This window comes from Pleurodeles waltl, chromosome 2_2 (genome assembly GCF_031143425.1).
Source record: "Pleurodeles waltl isolate 20211129_DDA chromosome 2_2, aPleWal1.hap1.20221129, whole genome shotgun sequence".
Lineage (NCBI taxonomy): Eukaryota > Metazoa > Chordata > Amphibia > Caudata > Salamandridae > Pleurodeles > Pleurodeles waltl.
Window position 1 is genome coordinate 316,937,089 of NC_090439.1, and position 19,269 is coordinate 316,956,357.

At 46.0% G+C, this 19,269-nt stretch overlaps 1 protein-coding gene across 2 annotated transcripts in view; it reads right to left on the reverse strand.

Annotated features, from left to right (window-relative positions):
* ATP9B (ATPase phospholipid transporting 9B (putative)) overlaps nt 1–19,269 on the reverse strand; it is a 2,250,419-nt gene that overhangs the window by 199,993 nt on the left and 2,031,157 nt on the right. For both annotated transcript variants that reach the window (XM_069219789.1, XM_069219790.1), the window contains exon 21: nt 9,716–9,805. In XM_069219789.1, coding sequence (XP_069075890.1) covers nt 9,716–9,805 — 90 coding nt within the window. The remainder of the gene's footprint in view (nt 1–9,715; nt 9,806–19,269) is intronic.

The following is a 19,269-nucleotide window of genomic DNA, read 5'->3' on the forward strand; positions in this document are numbered from 1 at the left end:
TGATCAAAGCTGTTTGTCAAGTGTGTTCTGGCACAAGCAATAAACCTATTTGTATTTGTCATTTCAGCATCATCCAAAGGCACGCAGGGGGGAACAGGGTCGACATCTATGGGAATCAGTTGAACACGGTATTGTTGGTTGTGACACAATAGACACAGAGGGAGCCAGTAGCCCAGAGGATGAGGGGAGTGCCACGGAGGACACAGACTCAATGTTTTCATCATCAGAGTCAAGCTCCAGTGGAAACTTCCTAGTGGTAGTAGAACACATAGGACCAGTTCCTACACCATCCTTGTCCGTCACCCCCTCTACCATCTCCACACTCCTTGTTGTTCCCCACCCAGCTGGCCGGACCCGGTCACCTAAGAGGACAGCTGTCTCCTTCACTCCAGGTACTTCACCTCTTGCCCCGGTTTACCCCGCTGCCCTGAATGAAGATGCTACTGACCTCCTGAAGATCAGACGGCTTTACTGAATGCCATCCAGGTGCAGGGCAGCCATGTGCAACATATGGTGGCCTAACTGGAAGGCATCCACAGTGCTACGTCTGCCCAACCGAGATCTTTTCAGGCTCTAGCCTCATCCCTCCAGGCAGCCTTCCACCCTCACACATAAGCATGCACACACTTCAACAGCCCCAAGCAGCACATGCAATCATAAACACCACAAAATTCACAAGCTTGCAACCACTCACCACACTCACCCCCTCACCACCACCACCGCCAACATACATCCAGACACCACACCCAAACCCCCTGATCCATCCACCATCCTCAACACACCTACAGACATCACACACACATCCCCATCCACCATCCCCAATACACCTCCAGACACAACACCCACAGACCCATCTACCACCCCCAGCATTAACCCAGACACCACACCCGTAGACCCAGCCTACAACACGAGCATTCTCCTAGGCACCACAACCACACTCTCAGACCCATCCATCACTTCCAGCATTTCCCCACATACCACAATCGCATCACCAAACCATCCACCACTTCTAGCATACCTAGCACGTCCATATCACAGACCACCCACACAACAGACACCTATAAAACATAAACATGATCCTTCAGACACACAGACAGCAACACCAAAAACACACCCACCCACACCTGACACTTTCACTCCCTCTACCTCTCATCCCCTAATCCCTTAAGGACATCCTACCCATTTTTCCAAGGAGAGTTTATTTGCCCTTGTCAAAACTAACCCCTGCCCTCCCAAAGCCAAAAGGACCTCTTCCACACCCCTACCCATCCCTTCCACATGCAAATCCTCCCCTGTGAAACCTGATCCCCCACCACTAAACCCAACCATAGCCCAAGGAAAACAAACACCCCTCCCAAAACCAAGGACACCCATTTCAAAACTGACCCCACTCCTCCCAAATGACATCGTTGTGGTGTCCCTTCCTGGGGAGGTTCCCATGGCAGTGTTGTGAGAGGCAAGTTTAGTGGCACAGCTGTGTGCTGGACCACACATTGTTATCTTGTACTGACCATTGGCCTTTACTATACTACATGTGTTAATTGTATGAAATAAAACACAATTGCTAGTTTTATTGCACATTAGACCTGCCATTACTTTTCTACCATTTTGATGTTCATGGATACTTTGGGATGTATGACTACAGTTATTTTTGATTCACCCTGATTGATGATCCATTTGATGTGGTTGGTTTGATCTGACTGTGGAACCAGTGCCTGAGTCACCCAGGACAAATGTTCTATGGATGGATATATGGGATGTAATCCAATTGGGGCTGACATTGCATTGGGTTGTATTTCATACGGTAAGTATTTCAATTTGGCTTGGCCAATGTCAACATCATTTAGGTTGCATTTCTCCCAGTGCTCTAGGTTGGATACGTGTTTAATGTGTGTAAGCTAGAGATTTGTTTATTCACACATGGAGGTTGTGTAATTGTCATACCGCTGTATATGTTATAATGGACATGTCCATGTTTGTGTGTGTACCTTGCACCTACTTTACTTAAATGTCTGAAAAATGCTGTTATTGCTGTGTTTGTATTCATGACTTGCACTTACACATTTCCCACACATGCATGGCACTTGGGTATGCTACTGGCTATCCCTGAAATACTTAAAGCCTCACGTCTTGTACAAACAGAGATTTTGAGGCATGTGCAAAGTGGATTGTAGCCCAGGTCACCAGCCTTCCAGGGGTTCAACTAGTAGAGGCAAACCTAATCTGCAGAGAGTCTTTACATTGTGAAATTTAAATGTTTTCACACTGATTATTTTGAATCCCATTTACCAAACAATACCTTGAAATGTGGATGATATGTAATAGTCCATTACACAAATTTAGCAGAGAAGATGTGTTTCAGTTTCATGACACATCCATAAAGATGCATCTTTGATATCACAACAGGACCTAGCTTGTGAGCAATGTGAGGGTGTTACTTAGATGAATAGGTGTCATAATGATGAGGAGGTGCTGTTGTGTGACAAAATGTAATGCACACATCACTATCCTTGATTACGAGATGTATATACATATCAACTTTTGTAGAGTGTGCCTGTGCAGTGTCAGTGACCTGGCCAACGAGGGTATCATCGAGCTGTGATTGGGTCAGACATTGTGAATAATCCCGAACAGAGGCACACAAAATATTTTTGGCCCAGGAACCACAAACTCCTTGCTAGGTCCATTGTGGAGCATCTATCTGCTGTGGAGTTCATGGAAACGAGGAAGAGTTTAGTTGACGGTGGTTACGTCCACGACAGTGTCTATTTTGGGCATGATCAAGCAGCACAAGCAGCGGCAGTACGTGTACAATCGGCTTCATGGCGGCACAGGATGTGTGAACCGAGGACAGGTAAGTTTCTGTCTTATATCCCTCCCTTTCTGCCAGCTCAGATGTGGAGGATGGATTACCGCAGTAACGTAGGAGTGAAGGCACTTTGTAATTGGTTGGCGGTACCACTGGCAGTCCGCCCTCCAACAGACGGCTTGGCCTATCCTGCTGAAGGTGCGATTTGCTGGTGGTGGCAGTGGGACAGCAGCGGTCTTTCGTTTATATAACCGCATGCATTGTAATACACCCCTCTGCCTACCAACACTGCAGTGGTGAATCCAACGACCTCGCCATGGTGGTACCATGACTGCCAAACTCGTAATCAGAACCTAAGTTTGTCTCATTTATTTTCAAAGAAACCCCATCAGACTCAGCTAGTGGTTGCATGTAATGTCTGCTAAAAAGCCTGTCCTCCGTTGTGACCACTTGTAAAGGTTGTTTATTTCTTTTAATGAGGGCTCTAAAACATGTACTGAGGCACTGTCATGTGCGCCTGTAGATGTGTACTAAAGTGTATGAAATGAAATCATTCAACCACCTATCCAAAGGTGAGCTTAAGGAAAGAAAGAAAGTTGAGACAATGATTAATGCTTTAGAAGAAGGATGCATCTGAGACCACCAAAGTGAGATGTAAAGAGAATTTGCAAGAAGTATAAAGCTGGTGTTCACCGTGCGAAGAAGGAAAATGTCACTTACCCAGTGTACATCTGTTCATGGCATTAGTTGCTGCAGATTCACATGCTGTGCACATCCCGCCATCTGGTGTTGGGCTCGGAGTGTTACAAGTTGTTTTTGTTCGAAGAAGTTTTTTCGAGTCACGAGATCGAGGGACTCCTCCCATTTCGGCTCCATTGCGCATGGGCGTCGACTCCATCTTAGATTGTTTTCCCCGCAGAGGGTGAGGTAGGAGTTGTATATGCTAGTAATAGTGCCCATGCAATGGAGTGAATACGTATGTACATAATGTAGTTTAAAGTAATATATTTACAAATATACAGATGTTCAAGATCAACTTCTAAACGGCTACAGGCTCCCGGGGAGGCGGGTGGGCGCATGTGAATCTGCAGCGACTAATGCCACGAACAGATGTACACTGGGTAAGTGACATTTTCCGTTCGATGGCATGTGTAGCTGCAGATACACATGCTGTGCATAGACTAGTAAGCAGTTATCTCCCCAAAAGCGGTGGTTCAACCTGTAGGAGTTGAAGTTGTTTGAAACAATGTTCGTAGTACTGCTTGGCCTACTGTGGCTTGTTGTGTCGTTAGCACATCTACACAGTAGTGTTTGGTAAATGTATGAGGCATAGACCATGTAGCTGCCTTACATATTTCGGTCATTGGAATATTTCCTAGAAAGGCCATGGTAGCACCTTTCTTTCTAGTTGAGTGTGCCTTTGGTGTAATAGGCAGTTCTCTTTTTGCTTTAAGATAACAGGTTTGAATGCATTTAACTATCCATCTAGCAATGCCTTGTTTAGAAATTGGATTTCCTGTATGAGGTTTTTGGAAAGCAATAAATAATTGTTTTGTTTTGCGAATTAGTTTTGTTCTGTCAATGTAGTACATTAACGCTCTTTTGATGTCTAATGTATGTAGTGCTCTTTCAGCTACAGAGTCTGGCTGTGGGAAGAACACTGGTAATTCTACTGTTTGATTTAAGTGGAACGGTGATATGACTTTTGGTAAAAATGTAGGATTTGTCCATAGAACTACTTTATGCTTGTGTATTTGAATAAATGGTTCTTGTATGGTAAATGCTTGAATCTCACTTACTCTTCTTAAAGATGTGATGGCAATTAAAAATGCAACTTTCCATGTTAAGTATTGCATTTCACAAGAGTGCATGGGCTCAAAAGGTGGACCCATGAGTCGTGTTAAGACAATGTTGAGGTTCCATGAAGGAACTGGTGGTGTTCTTGGTGGTATAATTCTCTTTAGACCTTCCATAAATGCTTTTATGACTGGTATCCTAAATAGAGAAGTTGAGTGCGTAATTTGCAGGTAAGCTGAAATTGCTGTAAGATGTATTTTAATGGAAGAAAAAGCTAGCTTTGATTTTTGCAAATGTAGTAAGTATCCTACGATGTCTTTGGCAGATGCGTGTAAGGGTGGAATTTGATTATTATGGCAGTAATAAACAAATCTTTTCCACTTGTTTGCATAGCAATGTCTAGTGGTAGGTATCCTAGCTTGTTTATGACCTCCATACATTCATGTGTAAGGTCTAAGTGTCCGAACTCTAGGACTTCAGGAGCCAGATTGCTAGATTCAGCGATGCTGGATTTGGGTGTCTGATCTGTTGTTTGTGTTGCGTTAACAGATCTGGTATGTTTGGTAGTTTGACATGAGGCACTACTGAGAGGTCTAGTAGTGTTGTGTACCAAGGTTGTCTTGCCCATGTTGGCGCTATTAGTATGAGTTTGAGTTTGTTTTGACTCAACTTGTTTACTAGATATGGAAGGAGTGGGAGAGGGGGAAAAGCGTAAGCAAATATCCCTGACCAACTCATCCATAACGCATTGCCCTGAGACTGATCTTGTGGGTACCTGGATGCGAAGTTTTGGCATTTTGCGTTTTCCTTTGTTCCAAATAGATCTATTTGTGGTGTTCCCCAACTCTGGAAGTAAGTATTCAGTATTTGGGGGTGAATCTCCCATTCGTGGATCTGTTGGTGATCCCGAGAGAGATTGTCTGCTAACTGATTCTGAATTCCTGGAATAAATTGTGCTATTAGGTGAATGTGGTTGTGAATCGCCCAATGCCATATTCTCTGTGCCAGGAGACACAACTGTGTTGAGTGTGTCCCTCCCTGTTTGTTTAGGTAATACATCGTTGTCATGTTGTCTGTTTTGACAAGAATGTGTTTGTGGCTTATTATGGGTTGAAATGCTTTCAGCGCTAGAAATACTGCCAAAAGTTCTAAGTGATTTATGTGAAACTGTTTTTGGTGAGTGTCCCATTGTCCTTGGATGCTGTATTGATTGAGGTGTGCTCCCCACCCTATCATGGAGGCATCTGTTGTTATTACATATTGTGGCACTGGGTCTTGGAAAGGCCGCCCTTGGTTTAAATTTATACTGTTCCACCATTGAAACGAGGTGTATGTTTGGCGGTCTACCAACACCAGATCTAGAAGTTGACCCTGTGCCTGTGACCACTGTGATGCTAGGCACTGTTGTAAGGGTTGCATGTGCAATCTTGCGTTTGGGACAATGGCTATGCATGAGGACATCATGCCTAGGAGTTTCATCACCATTTTGACTTGTATTTTTTGTTTTGGATACATGGCCTGTATTACATTGTGAAATGCCTGAACCCTTTGTGGACTTGGAGTGGCAATCCCTTTTGCTGTGTTGATTGTCGCCCCTAAGTATTGCTGTGTTTGACACGGCAGAAGGTGTGACTTTGTGTAGTTGATTGAGAAACCTAGTTTGTGGAGGGTTTCTATGACATACTTTGTGTGTTGTGAACACCTTTTTAGAGTGTTGGTTTTGATTAACCAATCGTCTAGGTACGGGAACACATGTATTTGCTGCCTTCTGATATGTGCAGCTACTACTGCCAGGCACTTTGTAAAAACTCTTGGCGCAGTTGTTATTCCGAATGGCAAAACCTTGAATTGGTAATGTATCCCTTGGAATACAAACCTTAAGTACTTTCTGTGTGAAGGATGTATCGGTATATGGAAATATGCATCCTTTAGGTCTAGTGTTGTCATGTAGTCTTGTTGTTTGAGTAGTGGGATTACGTCTTGTAATGTCACCATGTGAAAGTGATCTGATTTGATGTAGGTATTTAATGTTCGGAGATCTAATATAGGTCTCAGACTCTTGTCTTTTTTGGGTATGAGAAAGTACAGAGAGTAAACTCCTGTTCCTTTCTGGTGTTTTGGTACTAATTCTATTGCTTCTTTTAGTAGCAATGCTTGAACTTCTAGTCCTAGAAAATCTATATGTTGTTTTGACATATTGTGTGTTTTCGGTGGAACGTTTGGAGGGAATTTGAGAAATTCTATGCAATAACCATGCTGGATAATTGCCAGTACCCAAGTGTCTGTTGTTATCTCCTCCCAATGTTTGTAAAATTGGCTTAGTCTCCCCCTCACAGGTGTTATGTGTTGGGGATGTGTGACTTGGAAGTCACTGCTTGTTTTGAGGGGTTTTGGGGCTTTGGAACTTCCCTCTATTTTTGGGGAATTGTCCCCCTCTATATTGCCCCCGAAAACGTCCCCGCTGATATTGGCTTTGATAAGTGGGCCTTGCTTGTGAGGTTGTGGCCTCTGTAGGTTGACCTTGAAACCCTCCCCTAAATTGTGTTTTGCGAAATGTGCCTCTGCTTTGTGGGGAGTAGAGTGCGCCCATGGCTTTTGCGGTATCAGTATCTTTTTTGAGTTTTTCAATAGCAGTGTTGACTTCCGGCCAAAACAACTGCTGTTCATTAAAGGGCATATTCAGCACGGCTTGTTGTATTTCCGGCTTGAATCCTGACGTACGCAACCATGCGTGTCTCCTTATCGTTATTGCAGTATTTACTGTCCTTGCAGCCGTATCTGCTGCATCCATTGATGACGGTATCTGATTATTGGAGATACTTTGTCCTTCTTCTACCACTTGTTGTGCCCTTTTCTGGAACTCTTTGGGTAAGTGTTCTATGAAATGCTGCATTTCGTCCCAATGAGCTCTATCGTATCTTGCCAAAAGTGCTTGTGAATTGGCAATACGCCATTGGTTTGCTGCTTGTGCTGCAACTCTTTTACCCGCAGCATCGAATTTGCGACTCTCCTTGTCTGGAGGTGGTGCATCTCCCGAGGTATGAGAGTTTGCTCTCTTGCGAGCTGCCCCAACAACCACAGAATCTGGTGTTAATTGCTGCGTAATATAAACAGGGTCTGTTGGTGGTGGCTTTTCTTCTCCACCCTTGGAGTTGTGGCTCTGCCTTTTACAGGATCCTGAAATATTTGTTTGGAATGTTTTAGCATTCCCGGGAGCATAGGTAAGCTTTGGTATTGGCTATGAGTGGAGGAGAGTGTATTAAGCAAAAAGTCATCCTCAATTGGTTCTGAATGCAAGGTGACGTTATGAAACGCAGCTGCCCTTGAGACCACCTGCGTGTAGGATGTACTGTCTTCAGGTGGCGACGGCCTCGCAGGGTAACAGTCTGGGCTGTTATCTGATACAGAAGCATCATAAAGGTCCCATGCATCAGGATCATCTTGACTCATTGCAGTATGAGTTGGGCATTGCATCAGTGGTGGAGTGGCTACCGGTGATGTGTGCATTGATGGTGGTGGAGTTGTTTGTCTTGCCACCTTTGCCTGTGGCTGCTTGTCCTTTTCTTGAAAGGCAAGTCTTCTTTTCATCTTAATTGGGGGAAGAGTGCTTATCTTCCCTGTGTCTTTTTGAATGTGGAGCCTTCTTTGAGTGTAGTCTGACTCAACAGACTCAAGTTCCTCTCCGAACTTATGTCCTTGCATCTGGGAGGACAATCCCTGTTCCTCTGTGTAGGAACCTGTTTTCGGTTCCGAGGCTGGATGTTTCGGAATCGAAATCTTTTCGGTCACCTTTTTGGGCTCCGAGGAAACCTTCTTTATTTTCGGTGTCGTGGTGTCTCGGTGCCGAACCATTTCGGTGCCACTGTCTCGGTGCCGAATCTGTTCGGAGCCGCTGTCTCGGGTCCGAGATTGCTGTGTGGCGGTATCTCGACCAGAGTCGGATGACTTCGCCACATGCATGCCCTTTTTCGGTGCTGATGATCGGTCACCTATTTTTCGAGTTAACCCATGGCCTGTTTGGCGGTGGCGTCCCCTGGGCTTTTGTTGTCTTCTTGTGAGTTTTATGTTTCGACGTCTTACTCACGGTTTTCGACGTTTCTTCGGGATCAAGCTCGTCCGAGTCCGATTCCTGGATGGAGAAGGTTTCTTCTTCCTCCTCGCAACGCCCTTGTCCTGTCGGCGCCGACGCCATCTGCAGTCTTCTCGCTCTTCAGTCTCTTAATGTCTTCCTCGACCGAAACGCTCGACAGGCTTCACAGGTATCCTCCTTGTGCTCTGGAGACAGACACAAGTTACAGACCAGATGCTGATCTGTATATGGATACTTATTATGACATTTTGGGCAGAAGCGGAATGGGGTCCGTTCCTCTCAGCCTTGAAGTGACACGTGGCTGGGCCGACCAGGCCCCGACGGGGGGATCGAAAAAACCCCGAAGGGCCACCGGAGCTCTTCCAAAGTCGGTGTCGATCTGTTGTAACTAACCCGATACCGAACGCAAACAATACCAACGATTTTTCCGAGATTCTAACTAACTTTCCGACCCGAAACACGGAGCGAAAAGGAACACGTCCGAACCCGATGGCGGTAAGAAAACAATCTAAGATGGAGTCAACGCCCATGCGCAATGGAGCCGAAATGGGAGGAGTCCCTCGATCTTGTGACTCGAAAAGACTTCTTCGAAGAAAAACAACTTGTAACACTCCGAGCCCAACACCAGATGGCGGGATGTGCACAGCATGTGTATCTGCAGCTACACATGCCATCGAACATATTACTTCTCCAAGAAAACAGGTCAATCTGGAAATTCTTCATAAAAGTAGCTTAAAACCCTCAAATATCTCAATGATCCTACAGAACAAAGTACTTGAAAGTTGGATATCCTACAACCTCACTAAAACGTCAACTCACTGTTGTTCCCCAAACAGCAACAATGAAAGGCTAACTGAACTATCACTTCATCTGCATGCCACACATTTAGAAAAGTTTGAAACCCACATCAAATCCTCTATATTTCCCAAAGCTTCAAGTACTCCATGACCTAAGCACATTTGATTTATATGCATTTAAGACTGTCATTTGAAATGTAAAAAAAAAAAAACAGATATTACCTCTAGAGAATCACCTGAGACCACCAGGGCACAGTCGTGTTTCCTTCTAAAGGCATTTAGCTCCAAGTGAGCTTCACCTCGATTGCTTACCTGCAATTTAAAAAAAAAAATAGGATGTAAGCGGTGAAAGAGTAGCTTAACCAAGTATTACCAACTGAAAGGTTTGTAATACATATGAAGCAAATAACATTATATAGCTTGATTTTGTGTGGACTACTTTTATGCAATTCTACAGAAGTTAAAAGACATATGACTACATCTAAACAAACTAAATTTAATTTCATGTTCTTTCCATTGTAGGTCGTAAAACATGGTTAATATTAACTACTGCTATCTACAGTGGTATCCAAGACCCTGACACTACAATATTTCTCTTTTTAAGGACATGTAGTGCATAAACCTCATTGGTGAAGCCCTAGATTTGTGATGAAGTAGGTAAAATACAAGCATCTTAATTATAAATTAAGTGCTGAAACACTGTCACCCCGGAAGCATGGACAATAAGAAAGGGCAGTCTGCTCGGGACTCTGAATGACTGCACAAGAAACTTTTCTGCTCCCTGTTATTGCCACTTGACTACATTTCACTTGTCTGTCATCACAAGGTTAACGCATGCGCTGTGTCATCAGGTGGCTGTGCTACATAATCACGTATATATATATATATATATATATATATACACATCTTAAGAGTATGACGTTGTTACTGTACACCTTATTTTGAAATTATATTTTGTAATAATTACATATGATGAACTCATACCAATATTATCTTAAGCCTTGCGAAAGCCTCAGACCTACTGTACCAAATGGGGCAAAACATAGTACTTTGCCAAGAAGTAAACTATGACAAATAATAACTCAAGCACATCATCAATTCACCTCCTCAAACTAATTCCAGTGTAATCTGGAAAGAATTTTTACCCACAAGCTTGGGTTTTCGAAAAATGAAATTACAGTATTTTACTATGTAAAATATATGCAGGTTTTCCTATTTTCCGTTTCTATAAGTTGCAGATTTTGGGGACGTTCAGTGCTATTCAGGTATTCCAAAGCTTACTGCGAATCAGTGATTATCAGTGTTTGACTTTTTTTGTAACATGAATAATCAGAGGACCGTGATTTTAAAGTGCTTATAAAGAATGTTGCTTTCATTTAACTTTGCCAATTGTTCATTCTATCCTGCAACTCATTCCCTTCCTCCTATCCGTTCTTTGAATTTGCTACTTCGTTTAACTTTTAATTATTTCTCTCAGACTCTGCTTCCCAGCAGGCCAGTCTCATCCAAGGTCAAGGATATGCATCACTATATATACATTTGTGCTTCATTAAGATATGACTCAAGCACATAAAAGTATAGCGTTAGACATTCAACAACACATCATGCTGCACTTTTCTTCAGAGAAGCAGCACTGACTGGCATAAAGAACTTACAACATAAGCTATATGTTCTGTGGTATTCAGTACCTTATCATTTAAAGCTAATGTTAAGTTTCCAAAAAGCTAGTTGTATTTGTACTGGGTTGGGTGCCATACAGTAACAATGCAATATTGAGTACTGCATGCATGGAGTATGCATGTGCTGGAGATGTATGTGCCTGAGACTGGTACGGTACATGAAGTAAAGGTTACTTATCTTCGGTAACAACATATCTGGTAGAGACATATTCTAGCTGCAGAATCCTTACCTTAAAACTTCCCCCAGGCATCAGACTGGATCCGGAGATTTTTTCTTTGAGGAACACCTTTGAGCGTTGGTCGACTCCGTGGACTTCATTGGCGTCGCAGTCACCATGAGGATGTTGGGAGTAGTACAAAGGCAAAGCCTCTGCACAGTGACGTCAGTTTCTTTTAACGACTTTCCACACCAAAGTGCAGAGCCGCTAAGAACAATGGGATTGGTGCGCCAGACCTAAGGACCCAAATGGGGAATCCCTGTTGAGAAATCAGTTAGCAAGGCAGGGAGGATGGGTGGACCGGTAGGGAATCTGCAACTACAATATGTCTTTACCAGATATTTTGTTACTGAAGGTAAGTAACTTGTACATTTGATAGAGACTTCTAGTTGCAGATTCCTTACCTTAGAATAGATACCCAATGCCATCCTTGGAGGTGGGCTGCAAACCAAGACCATACTAGAAAGTCCTCCAGGACTGAATGACCAAAATAGCCGTCCCGACGGACTGACTGCAGGACTGAACGACCAAAGTAGCCATCCTGACGGACCTGACTGTAAGTCCCGACGGTCCTGGATAATGCTTAGCCAACGTGTGCAGGGATGCCCACCTAGCCGCCTGGCAGATATCCAGGACAGGAACTCCGCATGCTAACGCATAGGAAGCAGCAGTTGCTCTGGTGGAATGAGCACGCAAGCCCTCAAGGGATTGCTTCTTGGCCAAAGCGTAGCACATTTTGATGCAAATAAGTACCCATCAAGAGATGGCTCGTTTTTGCACTGCCTTCCCTTTCTTTGCACCCACTAAGAGTTGATTGTCCACCCAGAAATCTTTACTACGATTGAGACAGAACAGCAACGCTCTTTTTGGGTCCAGATGGTGGAGTCTCTCCTCCTCATGAGAAGGTTGGGGGGGTGCGTAAAAAGTAGGCAAGGTGATGGACTGGCCTATGTGAAAAGGCATAACAACCTTGGGAAGGAAGCCTTACTGCACAATACCACTTTGTCAGGGTGCACACACAAGCATGGGGGCTTTGATGAAAGAGCTTGAATCTCACTTACTCTGCGAGCAAAAGTGATGGCAACAAGAAAGACAGTCTTGAAAGTGAGGAGCCGTAGAGGGCAATTGTGCATCGGCTCTAAAGGAGTACACATTAAATAAGTAAGGACAATATTGAGGTCCCACTGAGGCATGATAAATAGAGTAAAGAACAAAAGGGGGGACAGAGAGGTTAGTGGTCAAGTGTACAGTCTCCCAAATAAGTTAATCACGAAAAGTATATTGTTCTAGAATAGAAAAACAGGGAAACCTGACGCTTCAGGAGCAAGAGCCCTCACGCATCACAATGGATGTCTAGCTTCATCATTGGGAATGCTCCTCGTCAGACCGGCGCTGCAATGCCTGACGGGCTCCCCAAAGGGGGGCTCATTGCCGAAGTTCTCTTATAGTGACTGGCGTGATTGGCTATATTGAGGTCAACACCTTACTACAGGCACTTAGAAAGGACCTTTGATTAGAGGTTCCATGATAGTTTTGGGCCTCTAAGTTTTGTTTCTGAAAGTACATGAGCATCACCACTCAACCTCTACTTTCAATTTGTTTTTAACATTGGCCTATATCTCATTCTAGCTGATTAAACTTATGATGTTTTTTGAGATTTAGATCCAATTTGAATTTCTCCTCTCCTGATTTTCTAAGTGCCTGTAGTAAGGTGTTGACCTTAATATAGCCACTCACGCCAGTTATAAGAGAACTTCAGCAATGAGCCCCCCTTTGGGGAGCCCGTGAGGGCTCTTGCTCCTGGAGAGTCAGGTTTCCCTGTTTTTCTATTCTGGAACAGTGTACTCTTTTGGTTTTTATGATAAATAGAGTGGCAGGAAATAAATGGGTGAGACCTTTAAAGAATCGATTGACAATAGGAGACTTAAAGAGCGAGGGCTGATCAGGTAACCTAAGAAAGGCCGAAATAGCCAATAAATACCCCTTAAGGGTGCAGAAAGCAGAGACCTACTGGGCTGAAGAAAGAATGAACAAAAGAACCTCAGAAAGAGGAGCAGAGAGGGGATCAACAGATTTGTTGGTACACCTTGCCACAAACTTATGCCAATGACAGGCATACACCATCTTGGTGGAGGGATGCCTGGCTGCCAAGATAACGTCACAGACTTCGGGAGGAATGTCAAAAGCTGTCAACTGCCGCTACTCAATCTCCACGCATGAAGGTGGAGATTGGACAGCGTTGGGTAGAGAACCGTCCCCTACTGCTGCAACAGAAGATCTTCCCGAAGAGGCAGTCTGAGTGGAGGATCAGTGGCCATGCTCAATAGCTCTAGATGCCATACTCTCCATGTCCAGTCCGGAGCCACCAAGATAACTTGGGCCAGGTCATTCCTGATCATTTTGAGAACCATGGGCAGAAGTGGTATAGGCGAAAAGGTGTAAAGGAGGCCGGAGTCCCAATCGAGATGGAAAGCGTCTCCGAGCGAGTGCCGCCTTGGAAATTCCAAAGAGCAAAACAGCTGACATTGCGCATTCTCTGAGGAGGTGAACAGATCTAACCAAGGCACTCCCCACTGCTGAAAGAGACCTTGCGCCACCTCCGGATGGAGACGCTATTCGTGATCGGCTATGCATCAACTGCTGAGTTTGTCTGCTTGGGCGTTCAGCGAGACCGCCAGATGTTGAACTGCCAGGGTAATGTCCTGATGTTCCAGCCATGTCCAGAGGCACAGTGCTTTCTGACAAATGATTCAGGCTACTCTGCCCTGTTTGTTGCAGTACCACATTGCGGTAGTGTTGTCCGTGAACACTTGCACTACTTTCCCTTTGAGAGAGGGAAGAAATGCTTTCAACACAAGCCTGATCGCCCGGAGCTCCAGAAGATTGATATGGAGCTTAGACTCTGCCTGAGACCAGAGGCCTCTGATCGCCGCCTCTCCCATGTGGCTGCCCCAACCCCAAAGTGGCACATCTGTCACTATGGGAAGATATGGCTAGGGAAGGGAGAGGGATCTGCCATGGACCCAATGCAGATTCGAAAGCCATCATTGCAGGTCTTTCGCAGTCCCCTCCGAGATCTGGATCAAGTCGGAGAGATTTCCCTGATGCCGCGCCCACTGGATCTTCAAGTCCCACTGCAGAGCCGGCATATGCCATTTGGCATGTGTTACTAGTAGAATGCAGGAGGCCATGAGGCCGAGCAGCCTCAGAGTCAGTCTCACCGAAACCCAATACAGAGGCTGAAAGATCGGAATCATAGGCCGTATATCTTGGACCCGCTTTTCGGGAGTATAAGGTAAGCCCAAAACTGCACTGTGTCCAGAACAGCTCAACAGCTCGGATGAAAGGCAGCGTCTGAGAGGGAGTCAGGTATGACTTTGGCACGATGATAGTGAACCCCAGCATGTATATGCAGGAAGCTCACCGTAGTCTGACGGTGGGAGACGACTTTCTGGGGCGAGTCTGCCTTCAACAGCCAGTCGTCAAGGTAGGGGAACTGAAACCCCTAACCTGCGCAGATGAGCTGAAACCACCGCCATCACTTTTGTGAACACCCGGGGGGCGCAGGTACGGCTAATGAGGAGCACTGTAAACTGATAGTGCTCGTGACCTACCACGAATCGCAGGTAACATCTGTTGGCAGGCAGGATGGGAATGTGGAAATAAGCGTCCTGAAAGTCCAATGCTACCATCCATTCTCCTGGGTCTAAGGCAGACAGGACCTGAGCCAGGGTGAGCATTTTTAATTTCTCCTTCTTGAGGAAGTAATTGAAGTCCTGAATGTCTAGGATAGGACGTAAGCCCTTTTCCTTTTTTGGCACCAGAAAGTAGCGGGAATAACAACCACAACCTACTTCTGGCACATGACTTTCTCTATGGCTCCCTTGGCCAAGACAGCTGCGACTTCTTGGTGGAGAAGAGCCTCCGAAAGATGGCTGACTGATAGAGGCATGGCTAGTGGGGAAGATTCTAAGGGGAGGGAGTAGCTCTTTCGAACTATCTGCAAAACCCACCTGTCTGTAGTACAAAGACAGAACAAAGTGGCTATGCGTGAAGGTTCGCACATCCTATGTATAAGTAATAGAATACTAGAGAAAACATTGTCCATATGTCGCAGATAGTGCTGCTGATGGTGCCAAACTGGAAAGCACCCAACCACCTCGGGTGCAGTTGTGCCGGTTGAAGGATCAATCAACATGTAGAGTTCAAATATTGTTGTACCAAGGCACTCAACAATAGTCATGAGGTCCATTCCTTGTTGTGTTGTGGCAAATCCTGAGATAATATATTAAACAACCGGTGGCCACGGCCATGATAAGCCGTATATAGATTGTGCTGCGTACTGGGAAGAATAGAGTTTTCAAGCAGGAAAACTCTATTCTTCACAGTACATGGCATCTACAACCAAAGACCTATGTTGGTTCTCGAACTTTTTAACCTCCCAACATTTTTTAAACATTTGACTTTACTTACTATTGGGCCTTGAGAAAGTCTTGTTGACGAAACACGTGTTGGCTGTTGTATCTCTGGATTCATGATGCACTGGATGAATAAAACCTTTACATACACTTAAGTGTGTTTTGAACTGTGATTGCCACAACACAAGGAATGGACCCTTTTGACTATTGTTGAGTGCCTTGGTACAACAATATTCCACCTGTCCGTAGCGATGGATTCCCAGTGGGGCAGGTGATGGTGAATCCTGCCGCCACCTGGATCGGAGTGAGGGGACTGACTAGGAGGGTTTGGAGGCTGCAGCGGGGGCAGGGGTGGACTGGGCAGACCTCTGGTTCCCTGTCCCACGTCCGCGTGGGATTCTGTGTCCCCGGCCATGCATCAACTTAACAGCATGGGTGGCATGGTGGCTAGGTTAGGGACGCAACAGGGAGCCCCTTCTTTGGCCACGAAAGGGGCAAAGGGCAGATTGCTGAGGGCGAGGGGCAGTGGAAAAGCCAAGAGACCGAGCCGTAGCCCGGGAGTCCTTGAACCTCTCCAAGGCCGGGTCCACTTTGGCTCCAAAGAGACGGAAGCCATCAAAGGGTATGTCCATATAAGACTGTTGGACATCCCTCAAAAAACCAGAAGTATGCAACCAGGCGTAGAGCCTCAAGGCCACAGTCATCGCAACCAATCTGCCTAGAGAGTCAGTTGTGTTCAGCCCACATCGGATCGTGAAGTTTGTAGCATCACTCCCATCAGTGACAGCTTGGGAGGCGATAGCACGGGCCTTCTCTGGTATATGCGGCAGACCTTGCGCAACCGTATACCACAGTGAGTGAGTATAGTGGCCCAAAAGTCATGCGGTGTTCCCGGACCGCAAGGCGAGACTGGAGGAAGAAAACATTTTCTTCCCAAATTGTTACAGCATTTTTGATTCCAGAAGGAAATGCGCCCGAGGAAGCGTGGATGAAAAGGCATTAAGGTGTGGGATGTTGAGACAGGAATTTAGGGTTGTACGGGAGGGCTGATGGCGGTGTGTAATAGTCCTGTTCACAGGAGTCCCTGTGTTGGGTTTACACAAAGTACCCAAGAGGAAATCGGTGAGGGCTTAGCTGAATGGCAAAAGAGGCTCAGATGTGGAAGCCCCTGGCTGAAGCACCTCTGTCAGGAGATTTGACCTGACCTGTACAGTAGGCAGCTCAGGGCCAAGGACCTCAGCCGCCATTGAAAAAGTCGCTCCCTCCGCCATAGCCACAGTAGGAGGAAACAGCATGCCAGCGTCTATAGAAGTGTCAAGGCCATTGGCCTCTACCAACTCCTGTGCCCAGTCCAAATTAGGGTCATCCTGGTATTCATAAGGGTCCAGGGAACCCCTACAATCTTTCCCTGAATTCGTACCGATAAGAAAAAGGGTCCAAATCCGACCTAGGGTGAGTAGGCTCCATCAAAGAAAGAGGTGGCGTCAGCTAACACTGTTCCGACCCAGAGTCGTCGGGATGAGGATCGGGTCGATGGTGAGCACCACTGACGTTGGGAGCATCGAGAATCGAACTGGCGCCGGGGAAAGTCTCAGTGGTAGGTCCGGCATTGCTTCGGATCCGAGAGTTGATCCGGAGAGGACCTCGGAGGCTGGAGCCGAAGCCGCCAGCGAGGAACCTGAAGACCCCCGACCAATGCCCTGGGGCCCAAAGGCACTGTATAGGGGTCAGCCTGCCCAAAAATGAGGAGCATGGCCTCATAAAACTCTTTCCATTGGGCAGGGTTTGCTCTGGCTCCTGGAAATTTGGGGAAGGACGGAGCGGACCCAAAGCAGGCTCCGAAGACGGAGGCCTCGAGCGTCAAAGCTCCTCCTGTGTTGCATCAGCTGACAGACGAGGTGAAGTCGAAGGGTGACGGGACCGCTTCAACTTTTTCTTCTTCTTAACTGGACCTGAAGACTTGGAGGAAGAAGAATGGTGGTGGCTCCGCAAGAGGTCTTGAGACCTTCCCCTCGAGCGAGACAGGGACCTATGCGGAGTCGAGTGTCAGACCGCCATGAGCTTGAGGGACTGCTCCCTCAAGGCCTTCAGGTGCATGGCCCGGCACTCGGAGCCCGACTTCGTGTCCTGGTCGCGCTCCAAGCACCACAAACAGAACTGATGTGGATCCGTCACCGACATCATGCAGTGACAGTCCACGCACGGCTTGAAACCGGTGTTCTGGGACATCACAACGCACCAAAATTTCACCAGAAAAACTCGACAAAAGGGTGGAAATCGGTCAAAAAGAGACCAGGGTAGCTCTCTCCGGATGAGCGCATGGCGCAGAAAGAAAAGAACTGACGTCACTGAGCTGAGGCGGCATCTATGTACTACTTCCGACATCATCACGGCGACTATGATGCCAATGACACCCGCAGAGTCGACCGATGCCACCTACTGACACGCAAGGGTGCTGCTCAAAGAAAAAATCTCCGGATCCAGTCTGATGCCTGGGGGAAATTTAAAGCTAAGGAATCTGCAACTAGATGTCTCTATCAGATGTATGTAGTGCTGTGCAATGTGTGCAGGATAAGTACATGTGATGGGTGTATGTGTACCCAGGAATGGTACAATACAAAAGTCTACAGTGCTGAGCAGTCTGAGTATGTTAAATGCAAGTGCTGGATGATGTCTCTCTCTCAGTGGTACAGTATATGGAAGGTACAGTACTGTGCAGTGAGTTCAGGCTGTATACAGGCACTGGATGTATGTGTGCCTGTGGATGGTACAATACAAGCAGGGTCCTAAGTTCCATTTTGGGAGACTCAGACCTGTATGATGAAAGATAGAGTTGAGGTAGAGAGATCCCTCCAGTTAGATTTGTGGATTGCTGCATTCCTGTAAGCTGGGTGGGACACACACTGTGGAGGGGAGGATCAGGCCTTCCTTGTACAATTCAAAGGGTGCTCTTTTATTCAGTGAGAGGTTACAACGAAGGGGCCAGGCATATCACATGAAGGAGATAGGACTGATAACAGAATCATAAAAAATAGGGCTGGACACTCTTGGCTAACCTTTTGATGCACATATCATGATCACTGACATCCACATCCATGGCTTATGTTGAGGGACTAACAGCTTTGAAGACATCCCTGCTGTGACAGACCCCAAAATAAACTTCAAAGGCTCAGACTCACAGTCACAATTGGTATCTGGAAATGGATTATAAGAATGGAAACTTGAGGACCCCCAAAATTGTCAAATGTCAAGCAGGTAGTCAAGCTATGCCAAGAGGAGAAGCTCCGCAATACATCTGCCTGTGTACCGGACTAGGAACCAAGGCCTGCTAGTCTTCCTCCTGAGTGAGGGGAAATCACCCAGGGAATTCATGACCACCTTCCCCTGGAGACTGGAGCACCAGTGTCTTTTGGCTAGCCAAGACAGGTGTGCCTTGTGAGGAAGAGGAGTGTGGTGGAAGG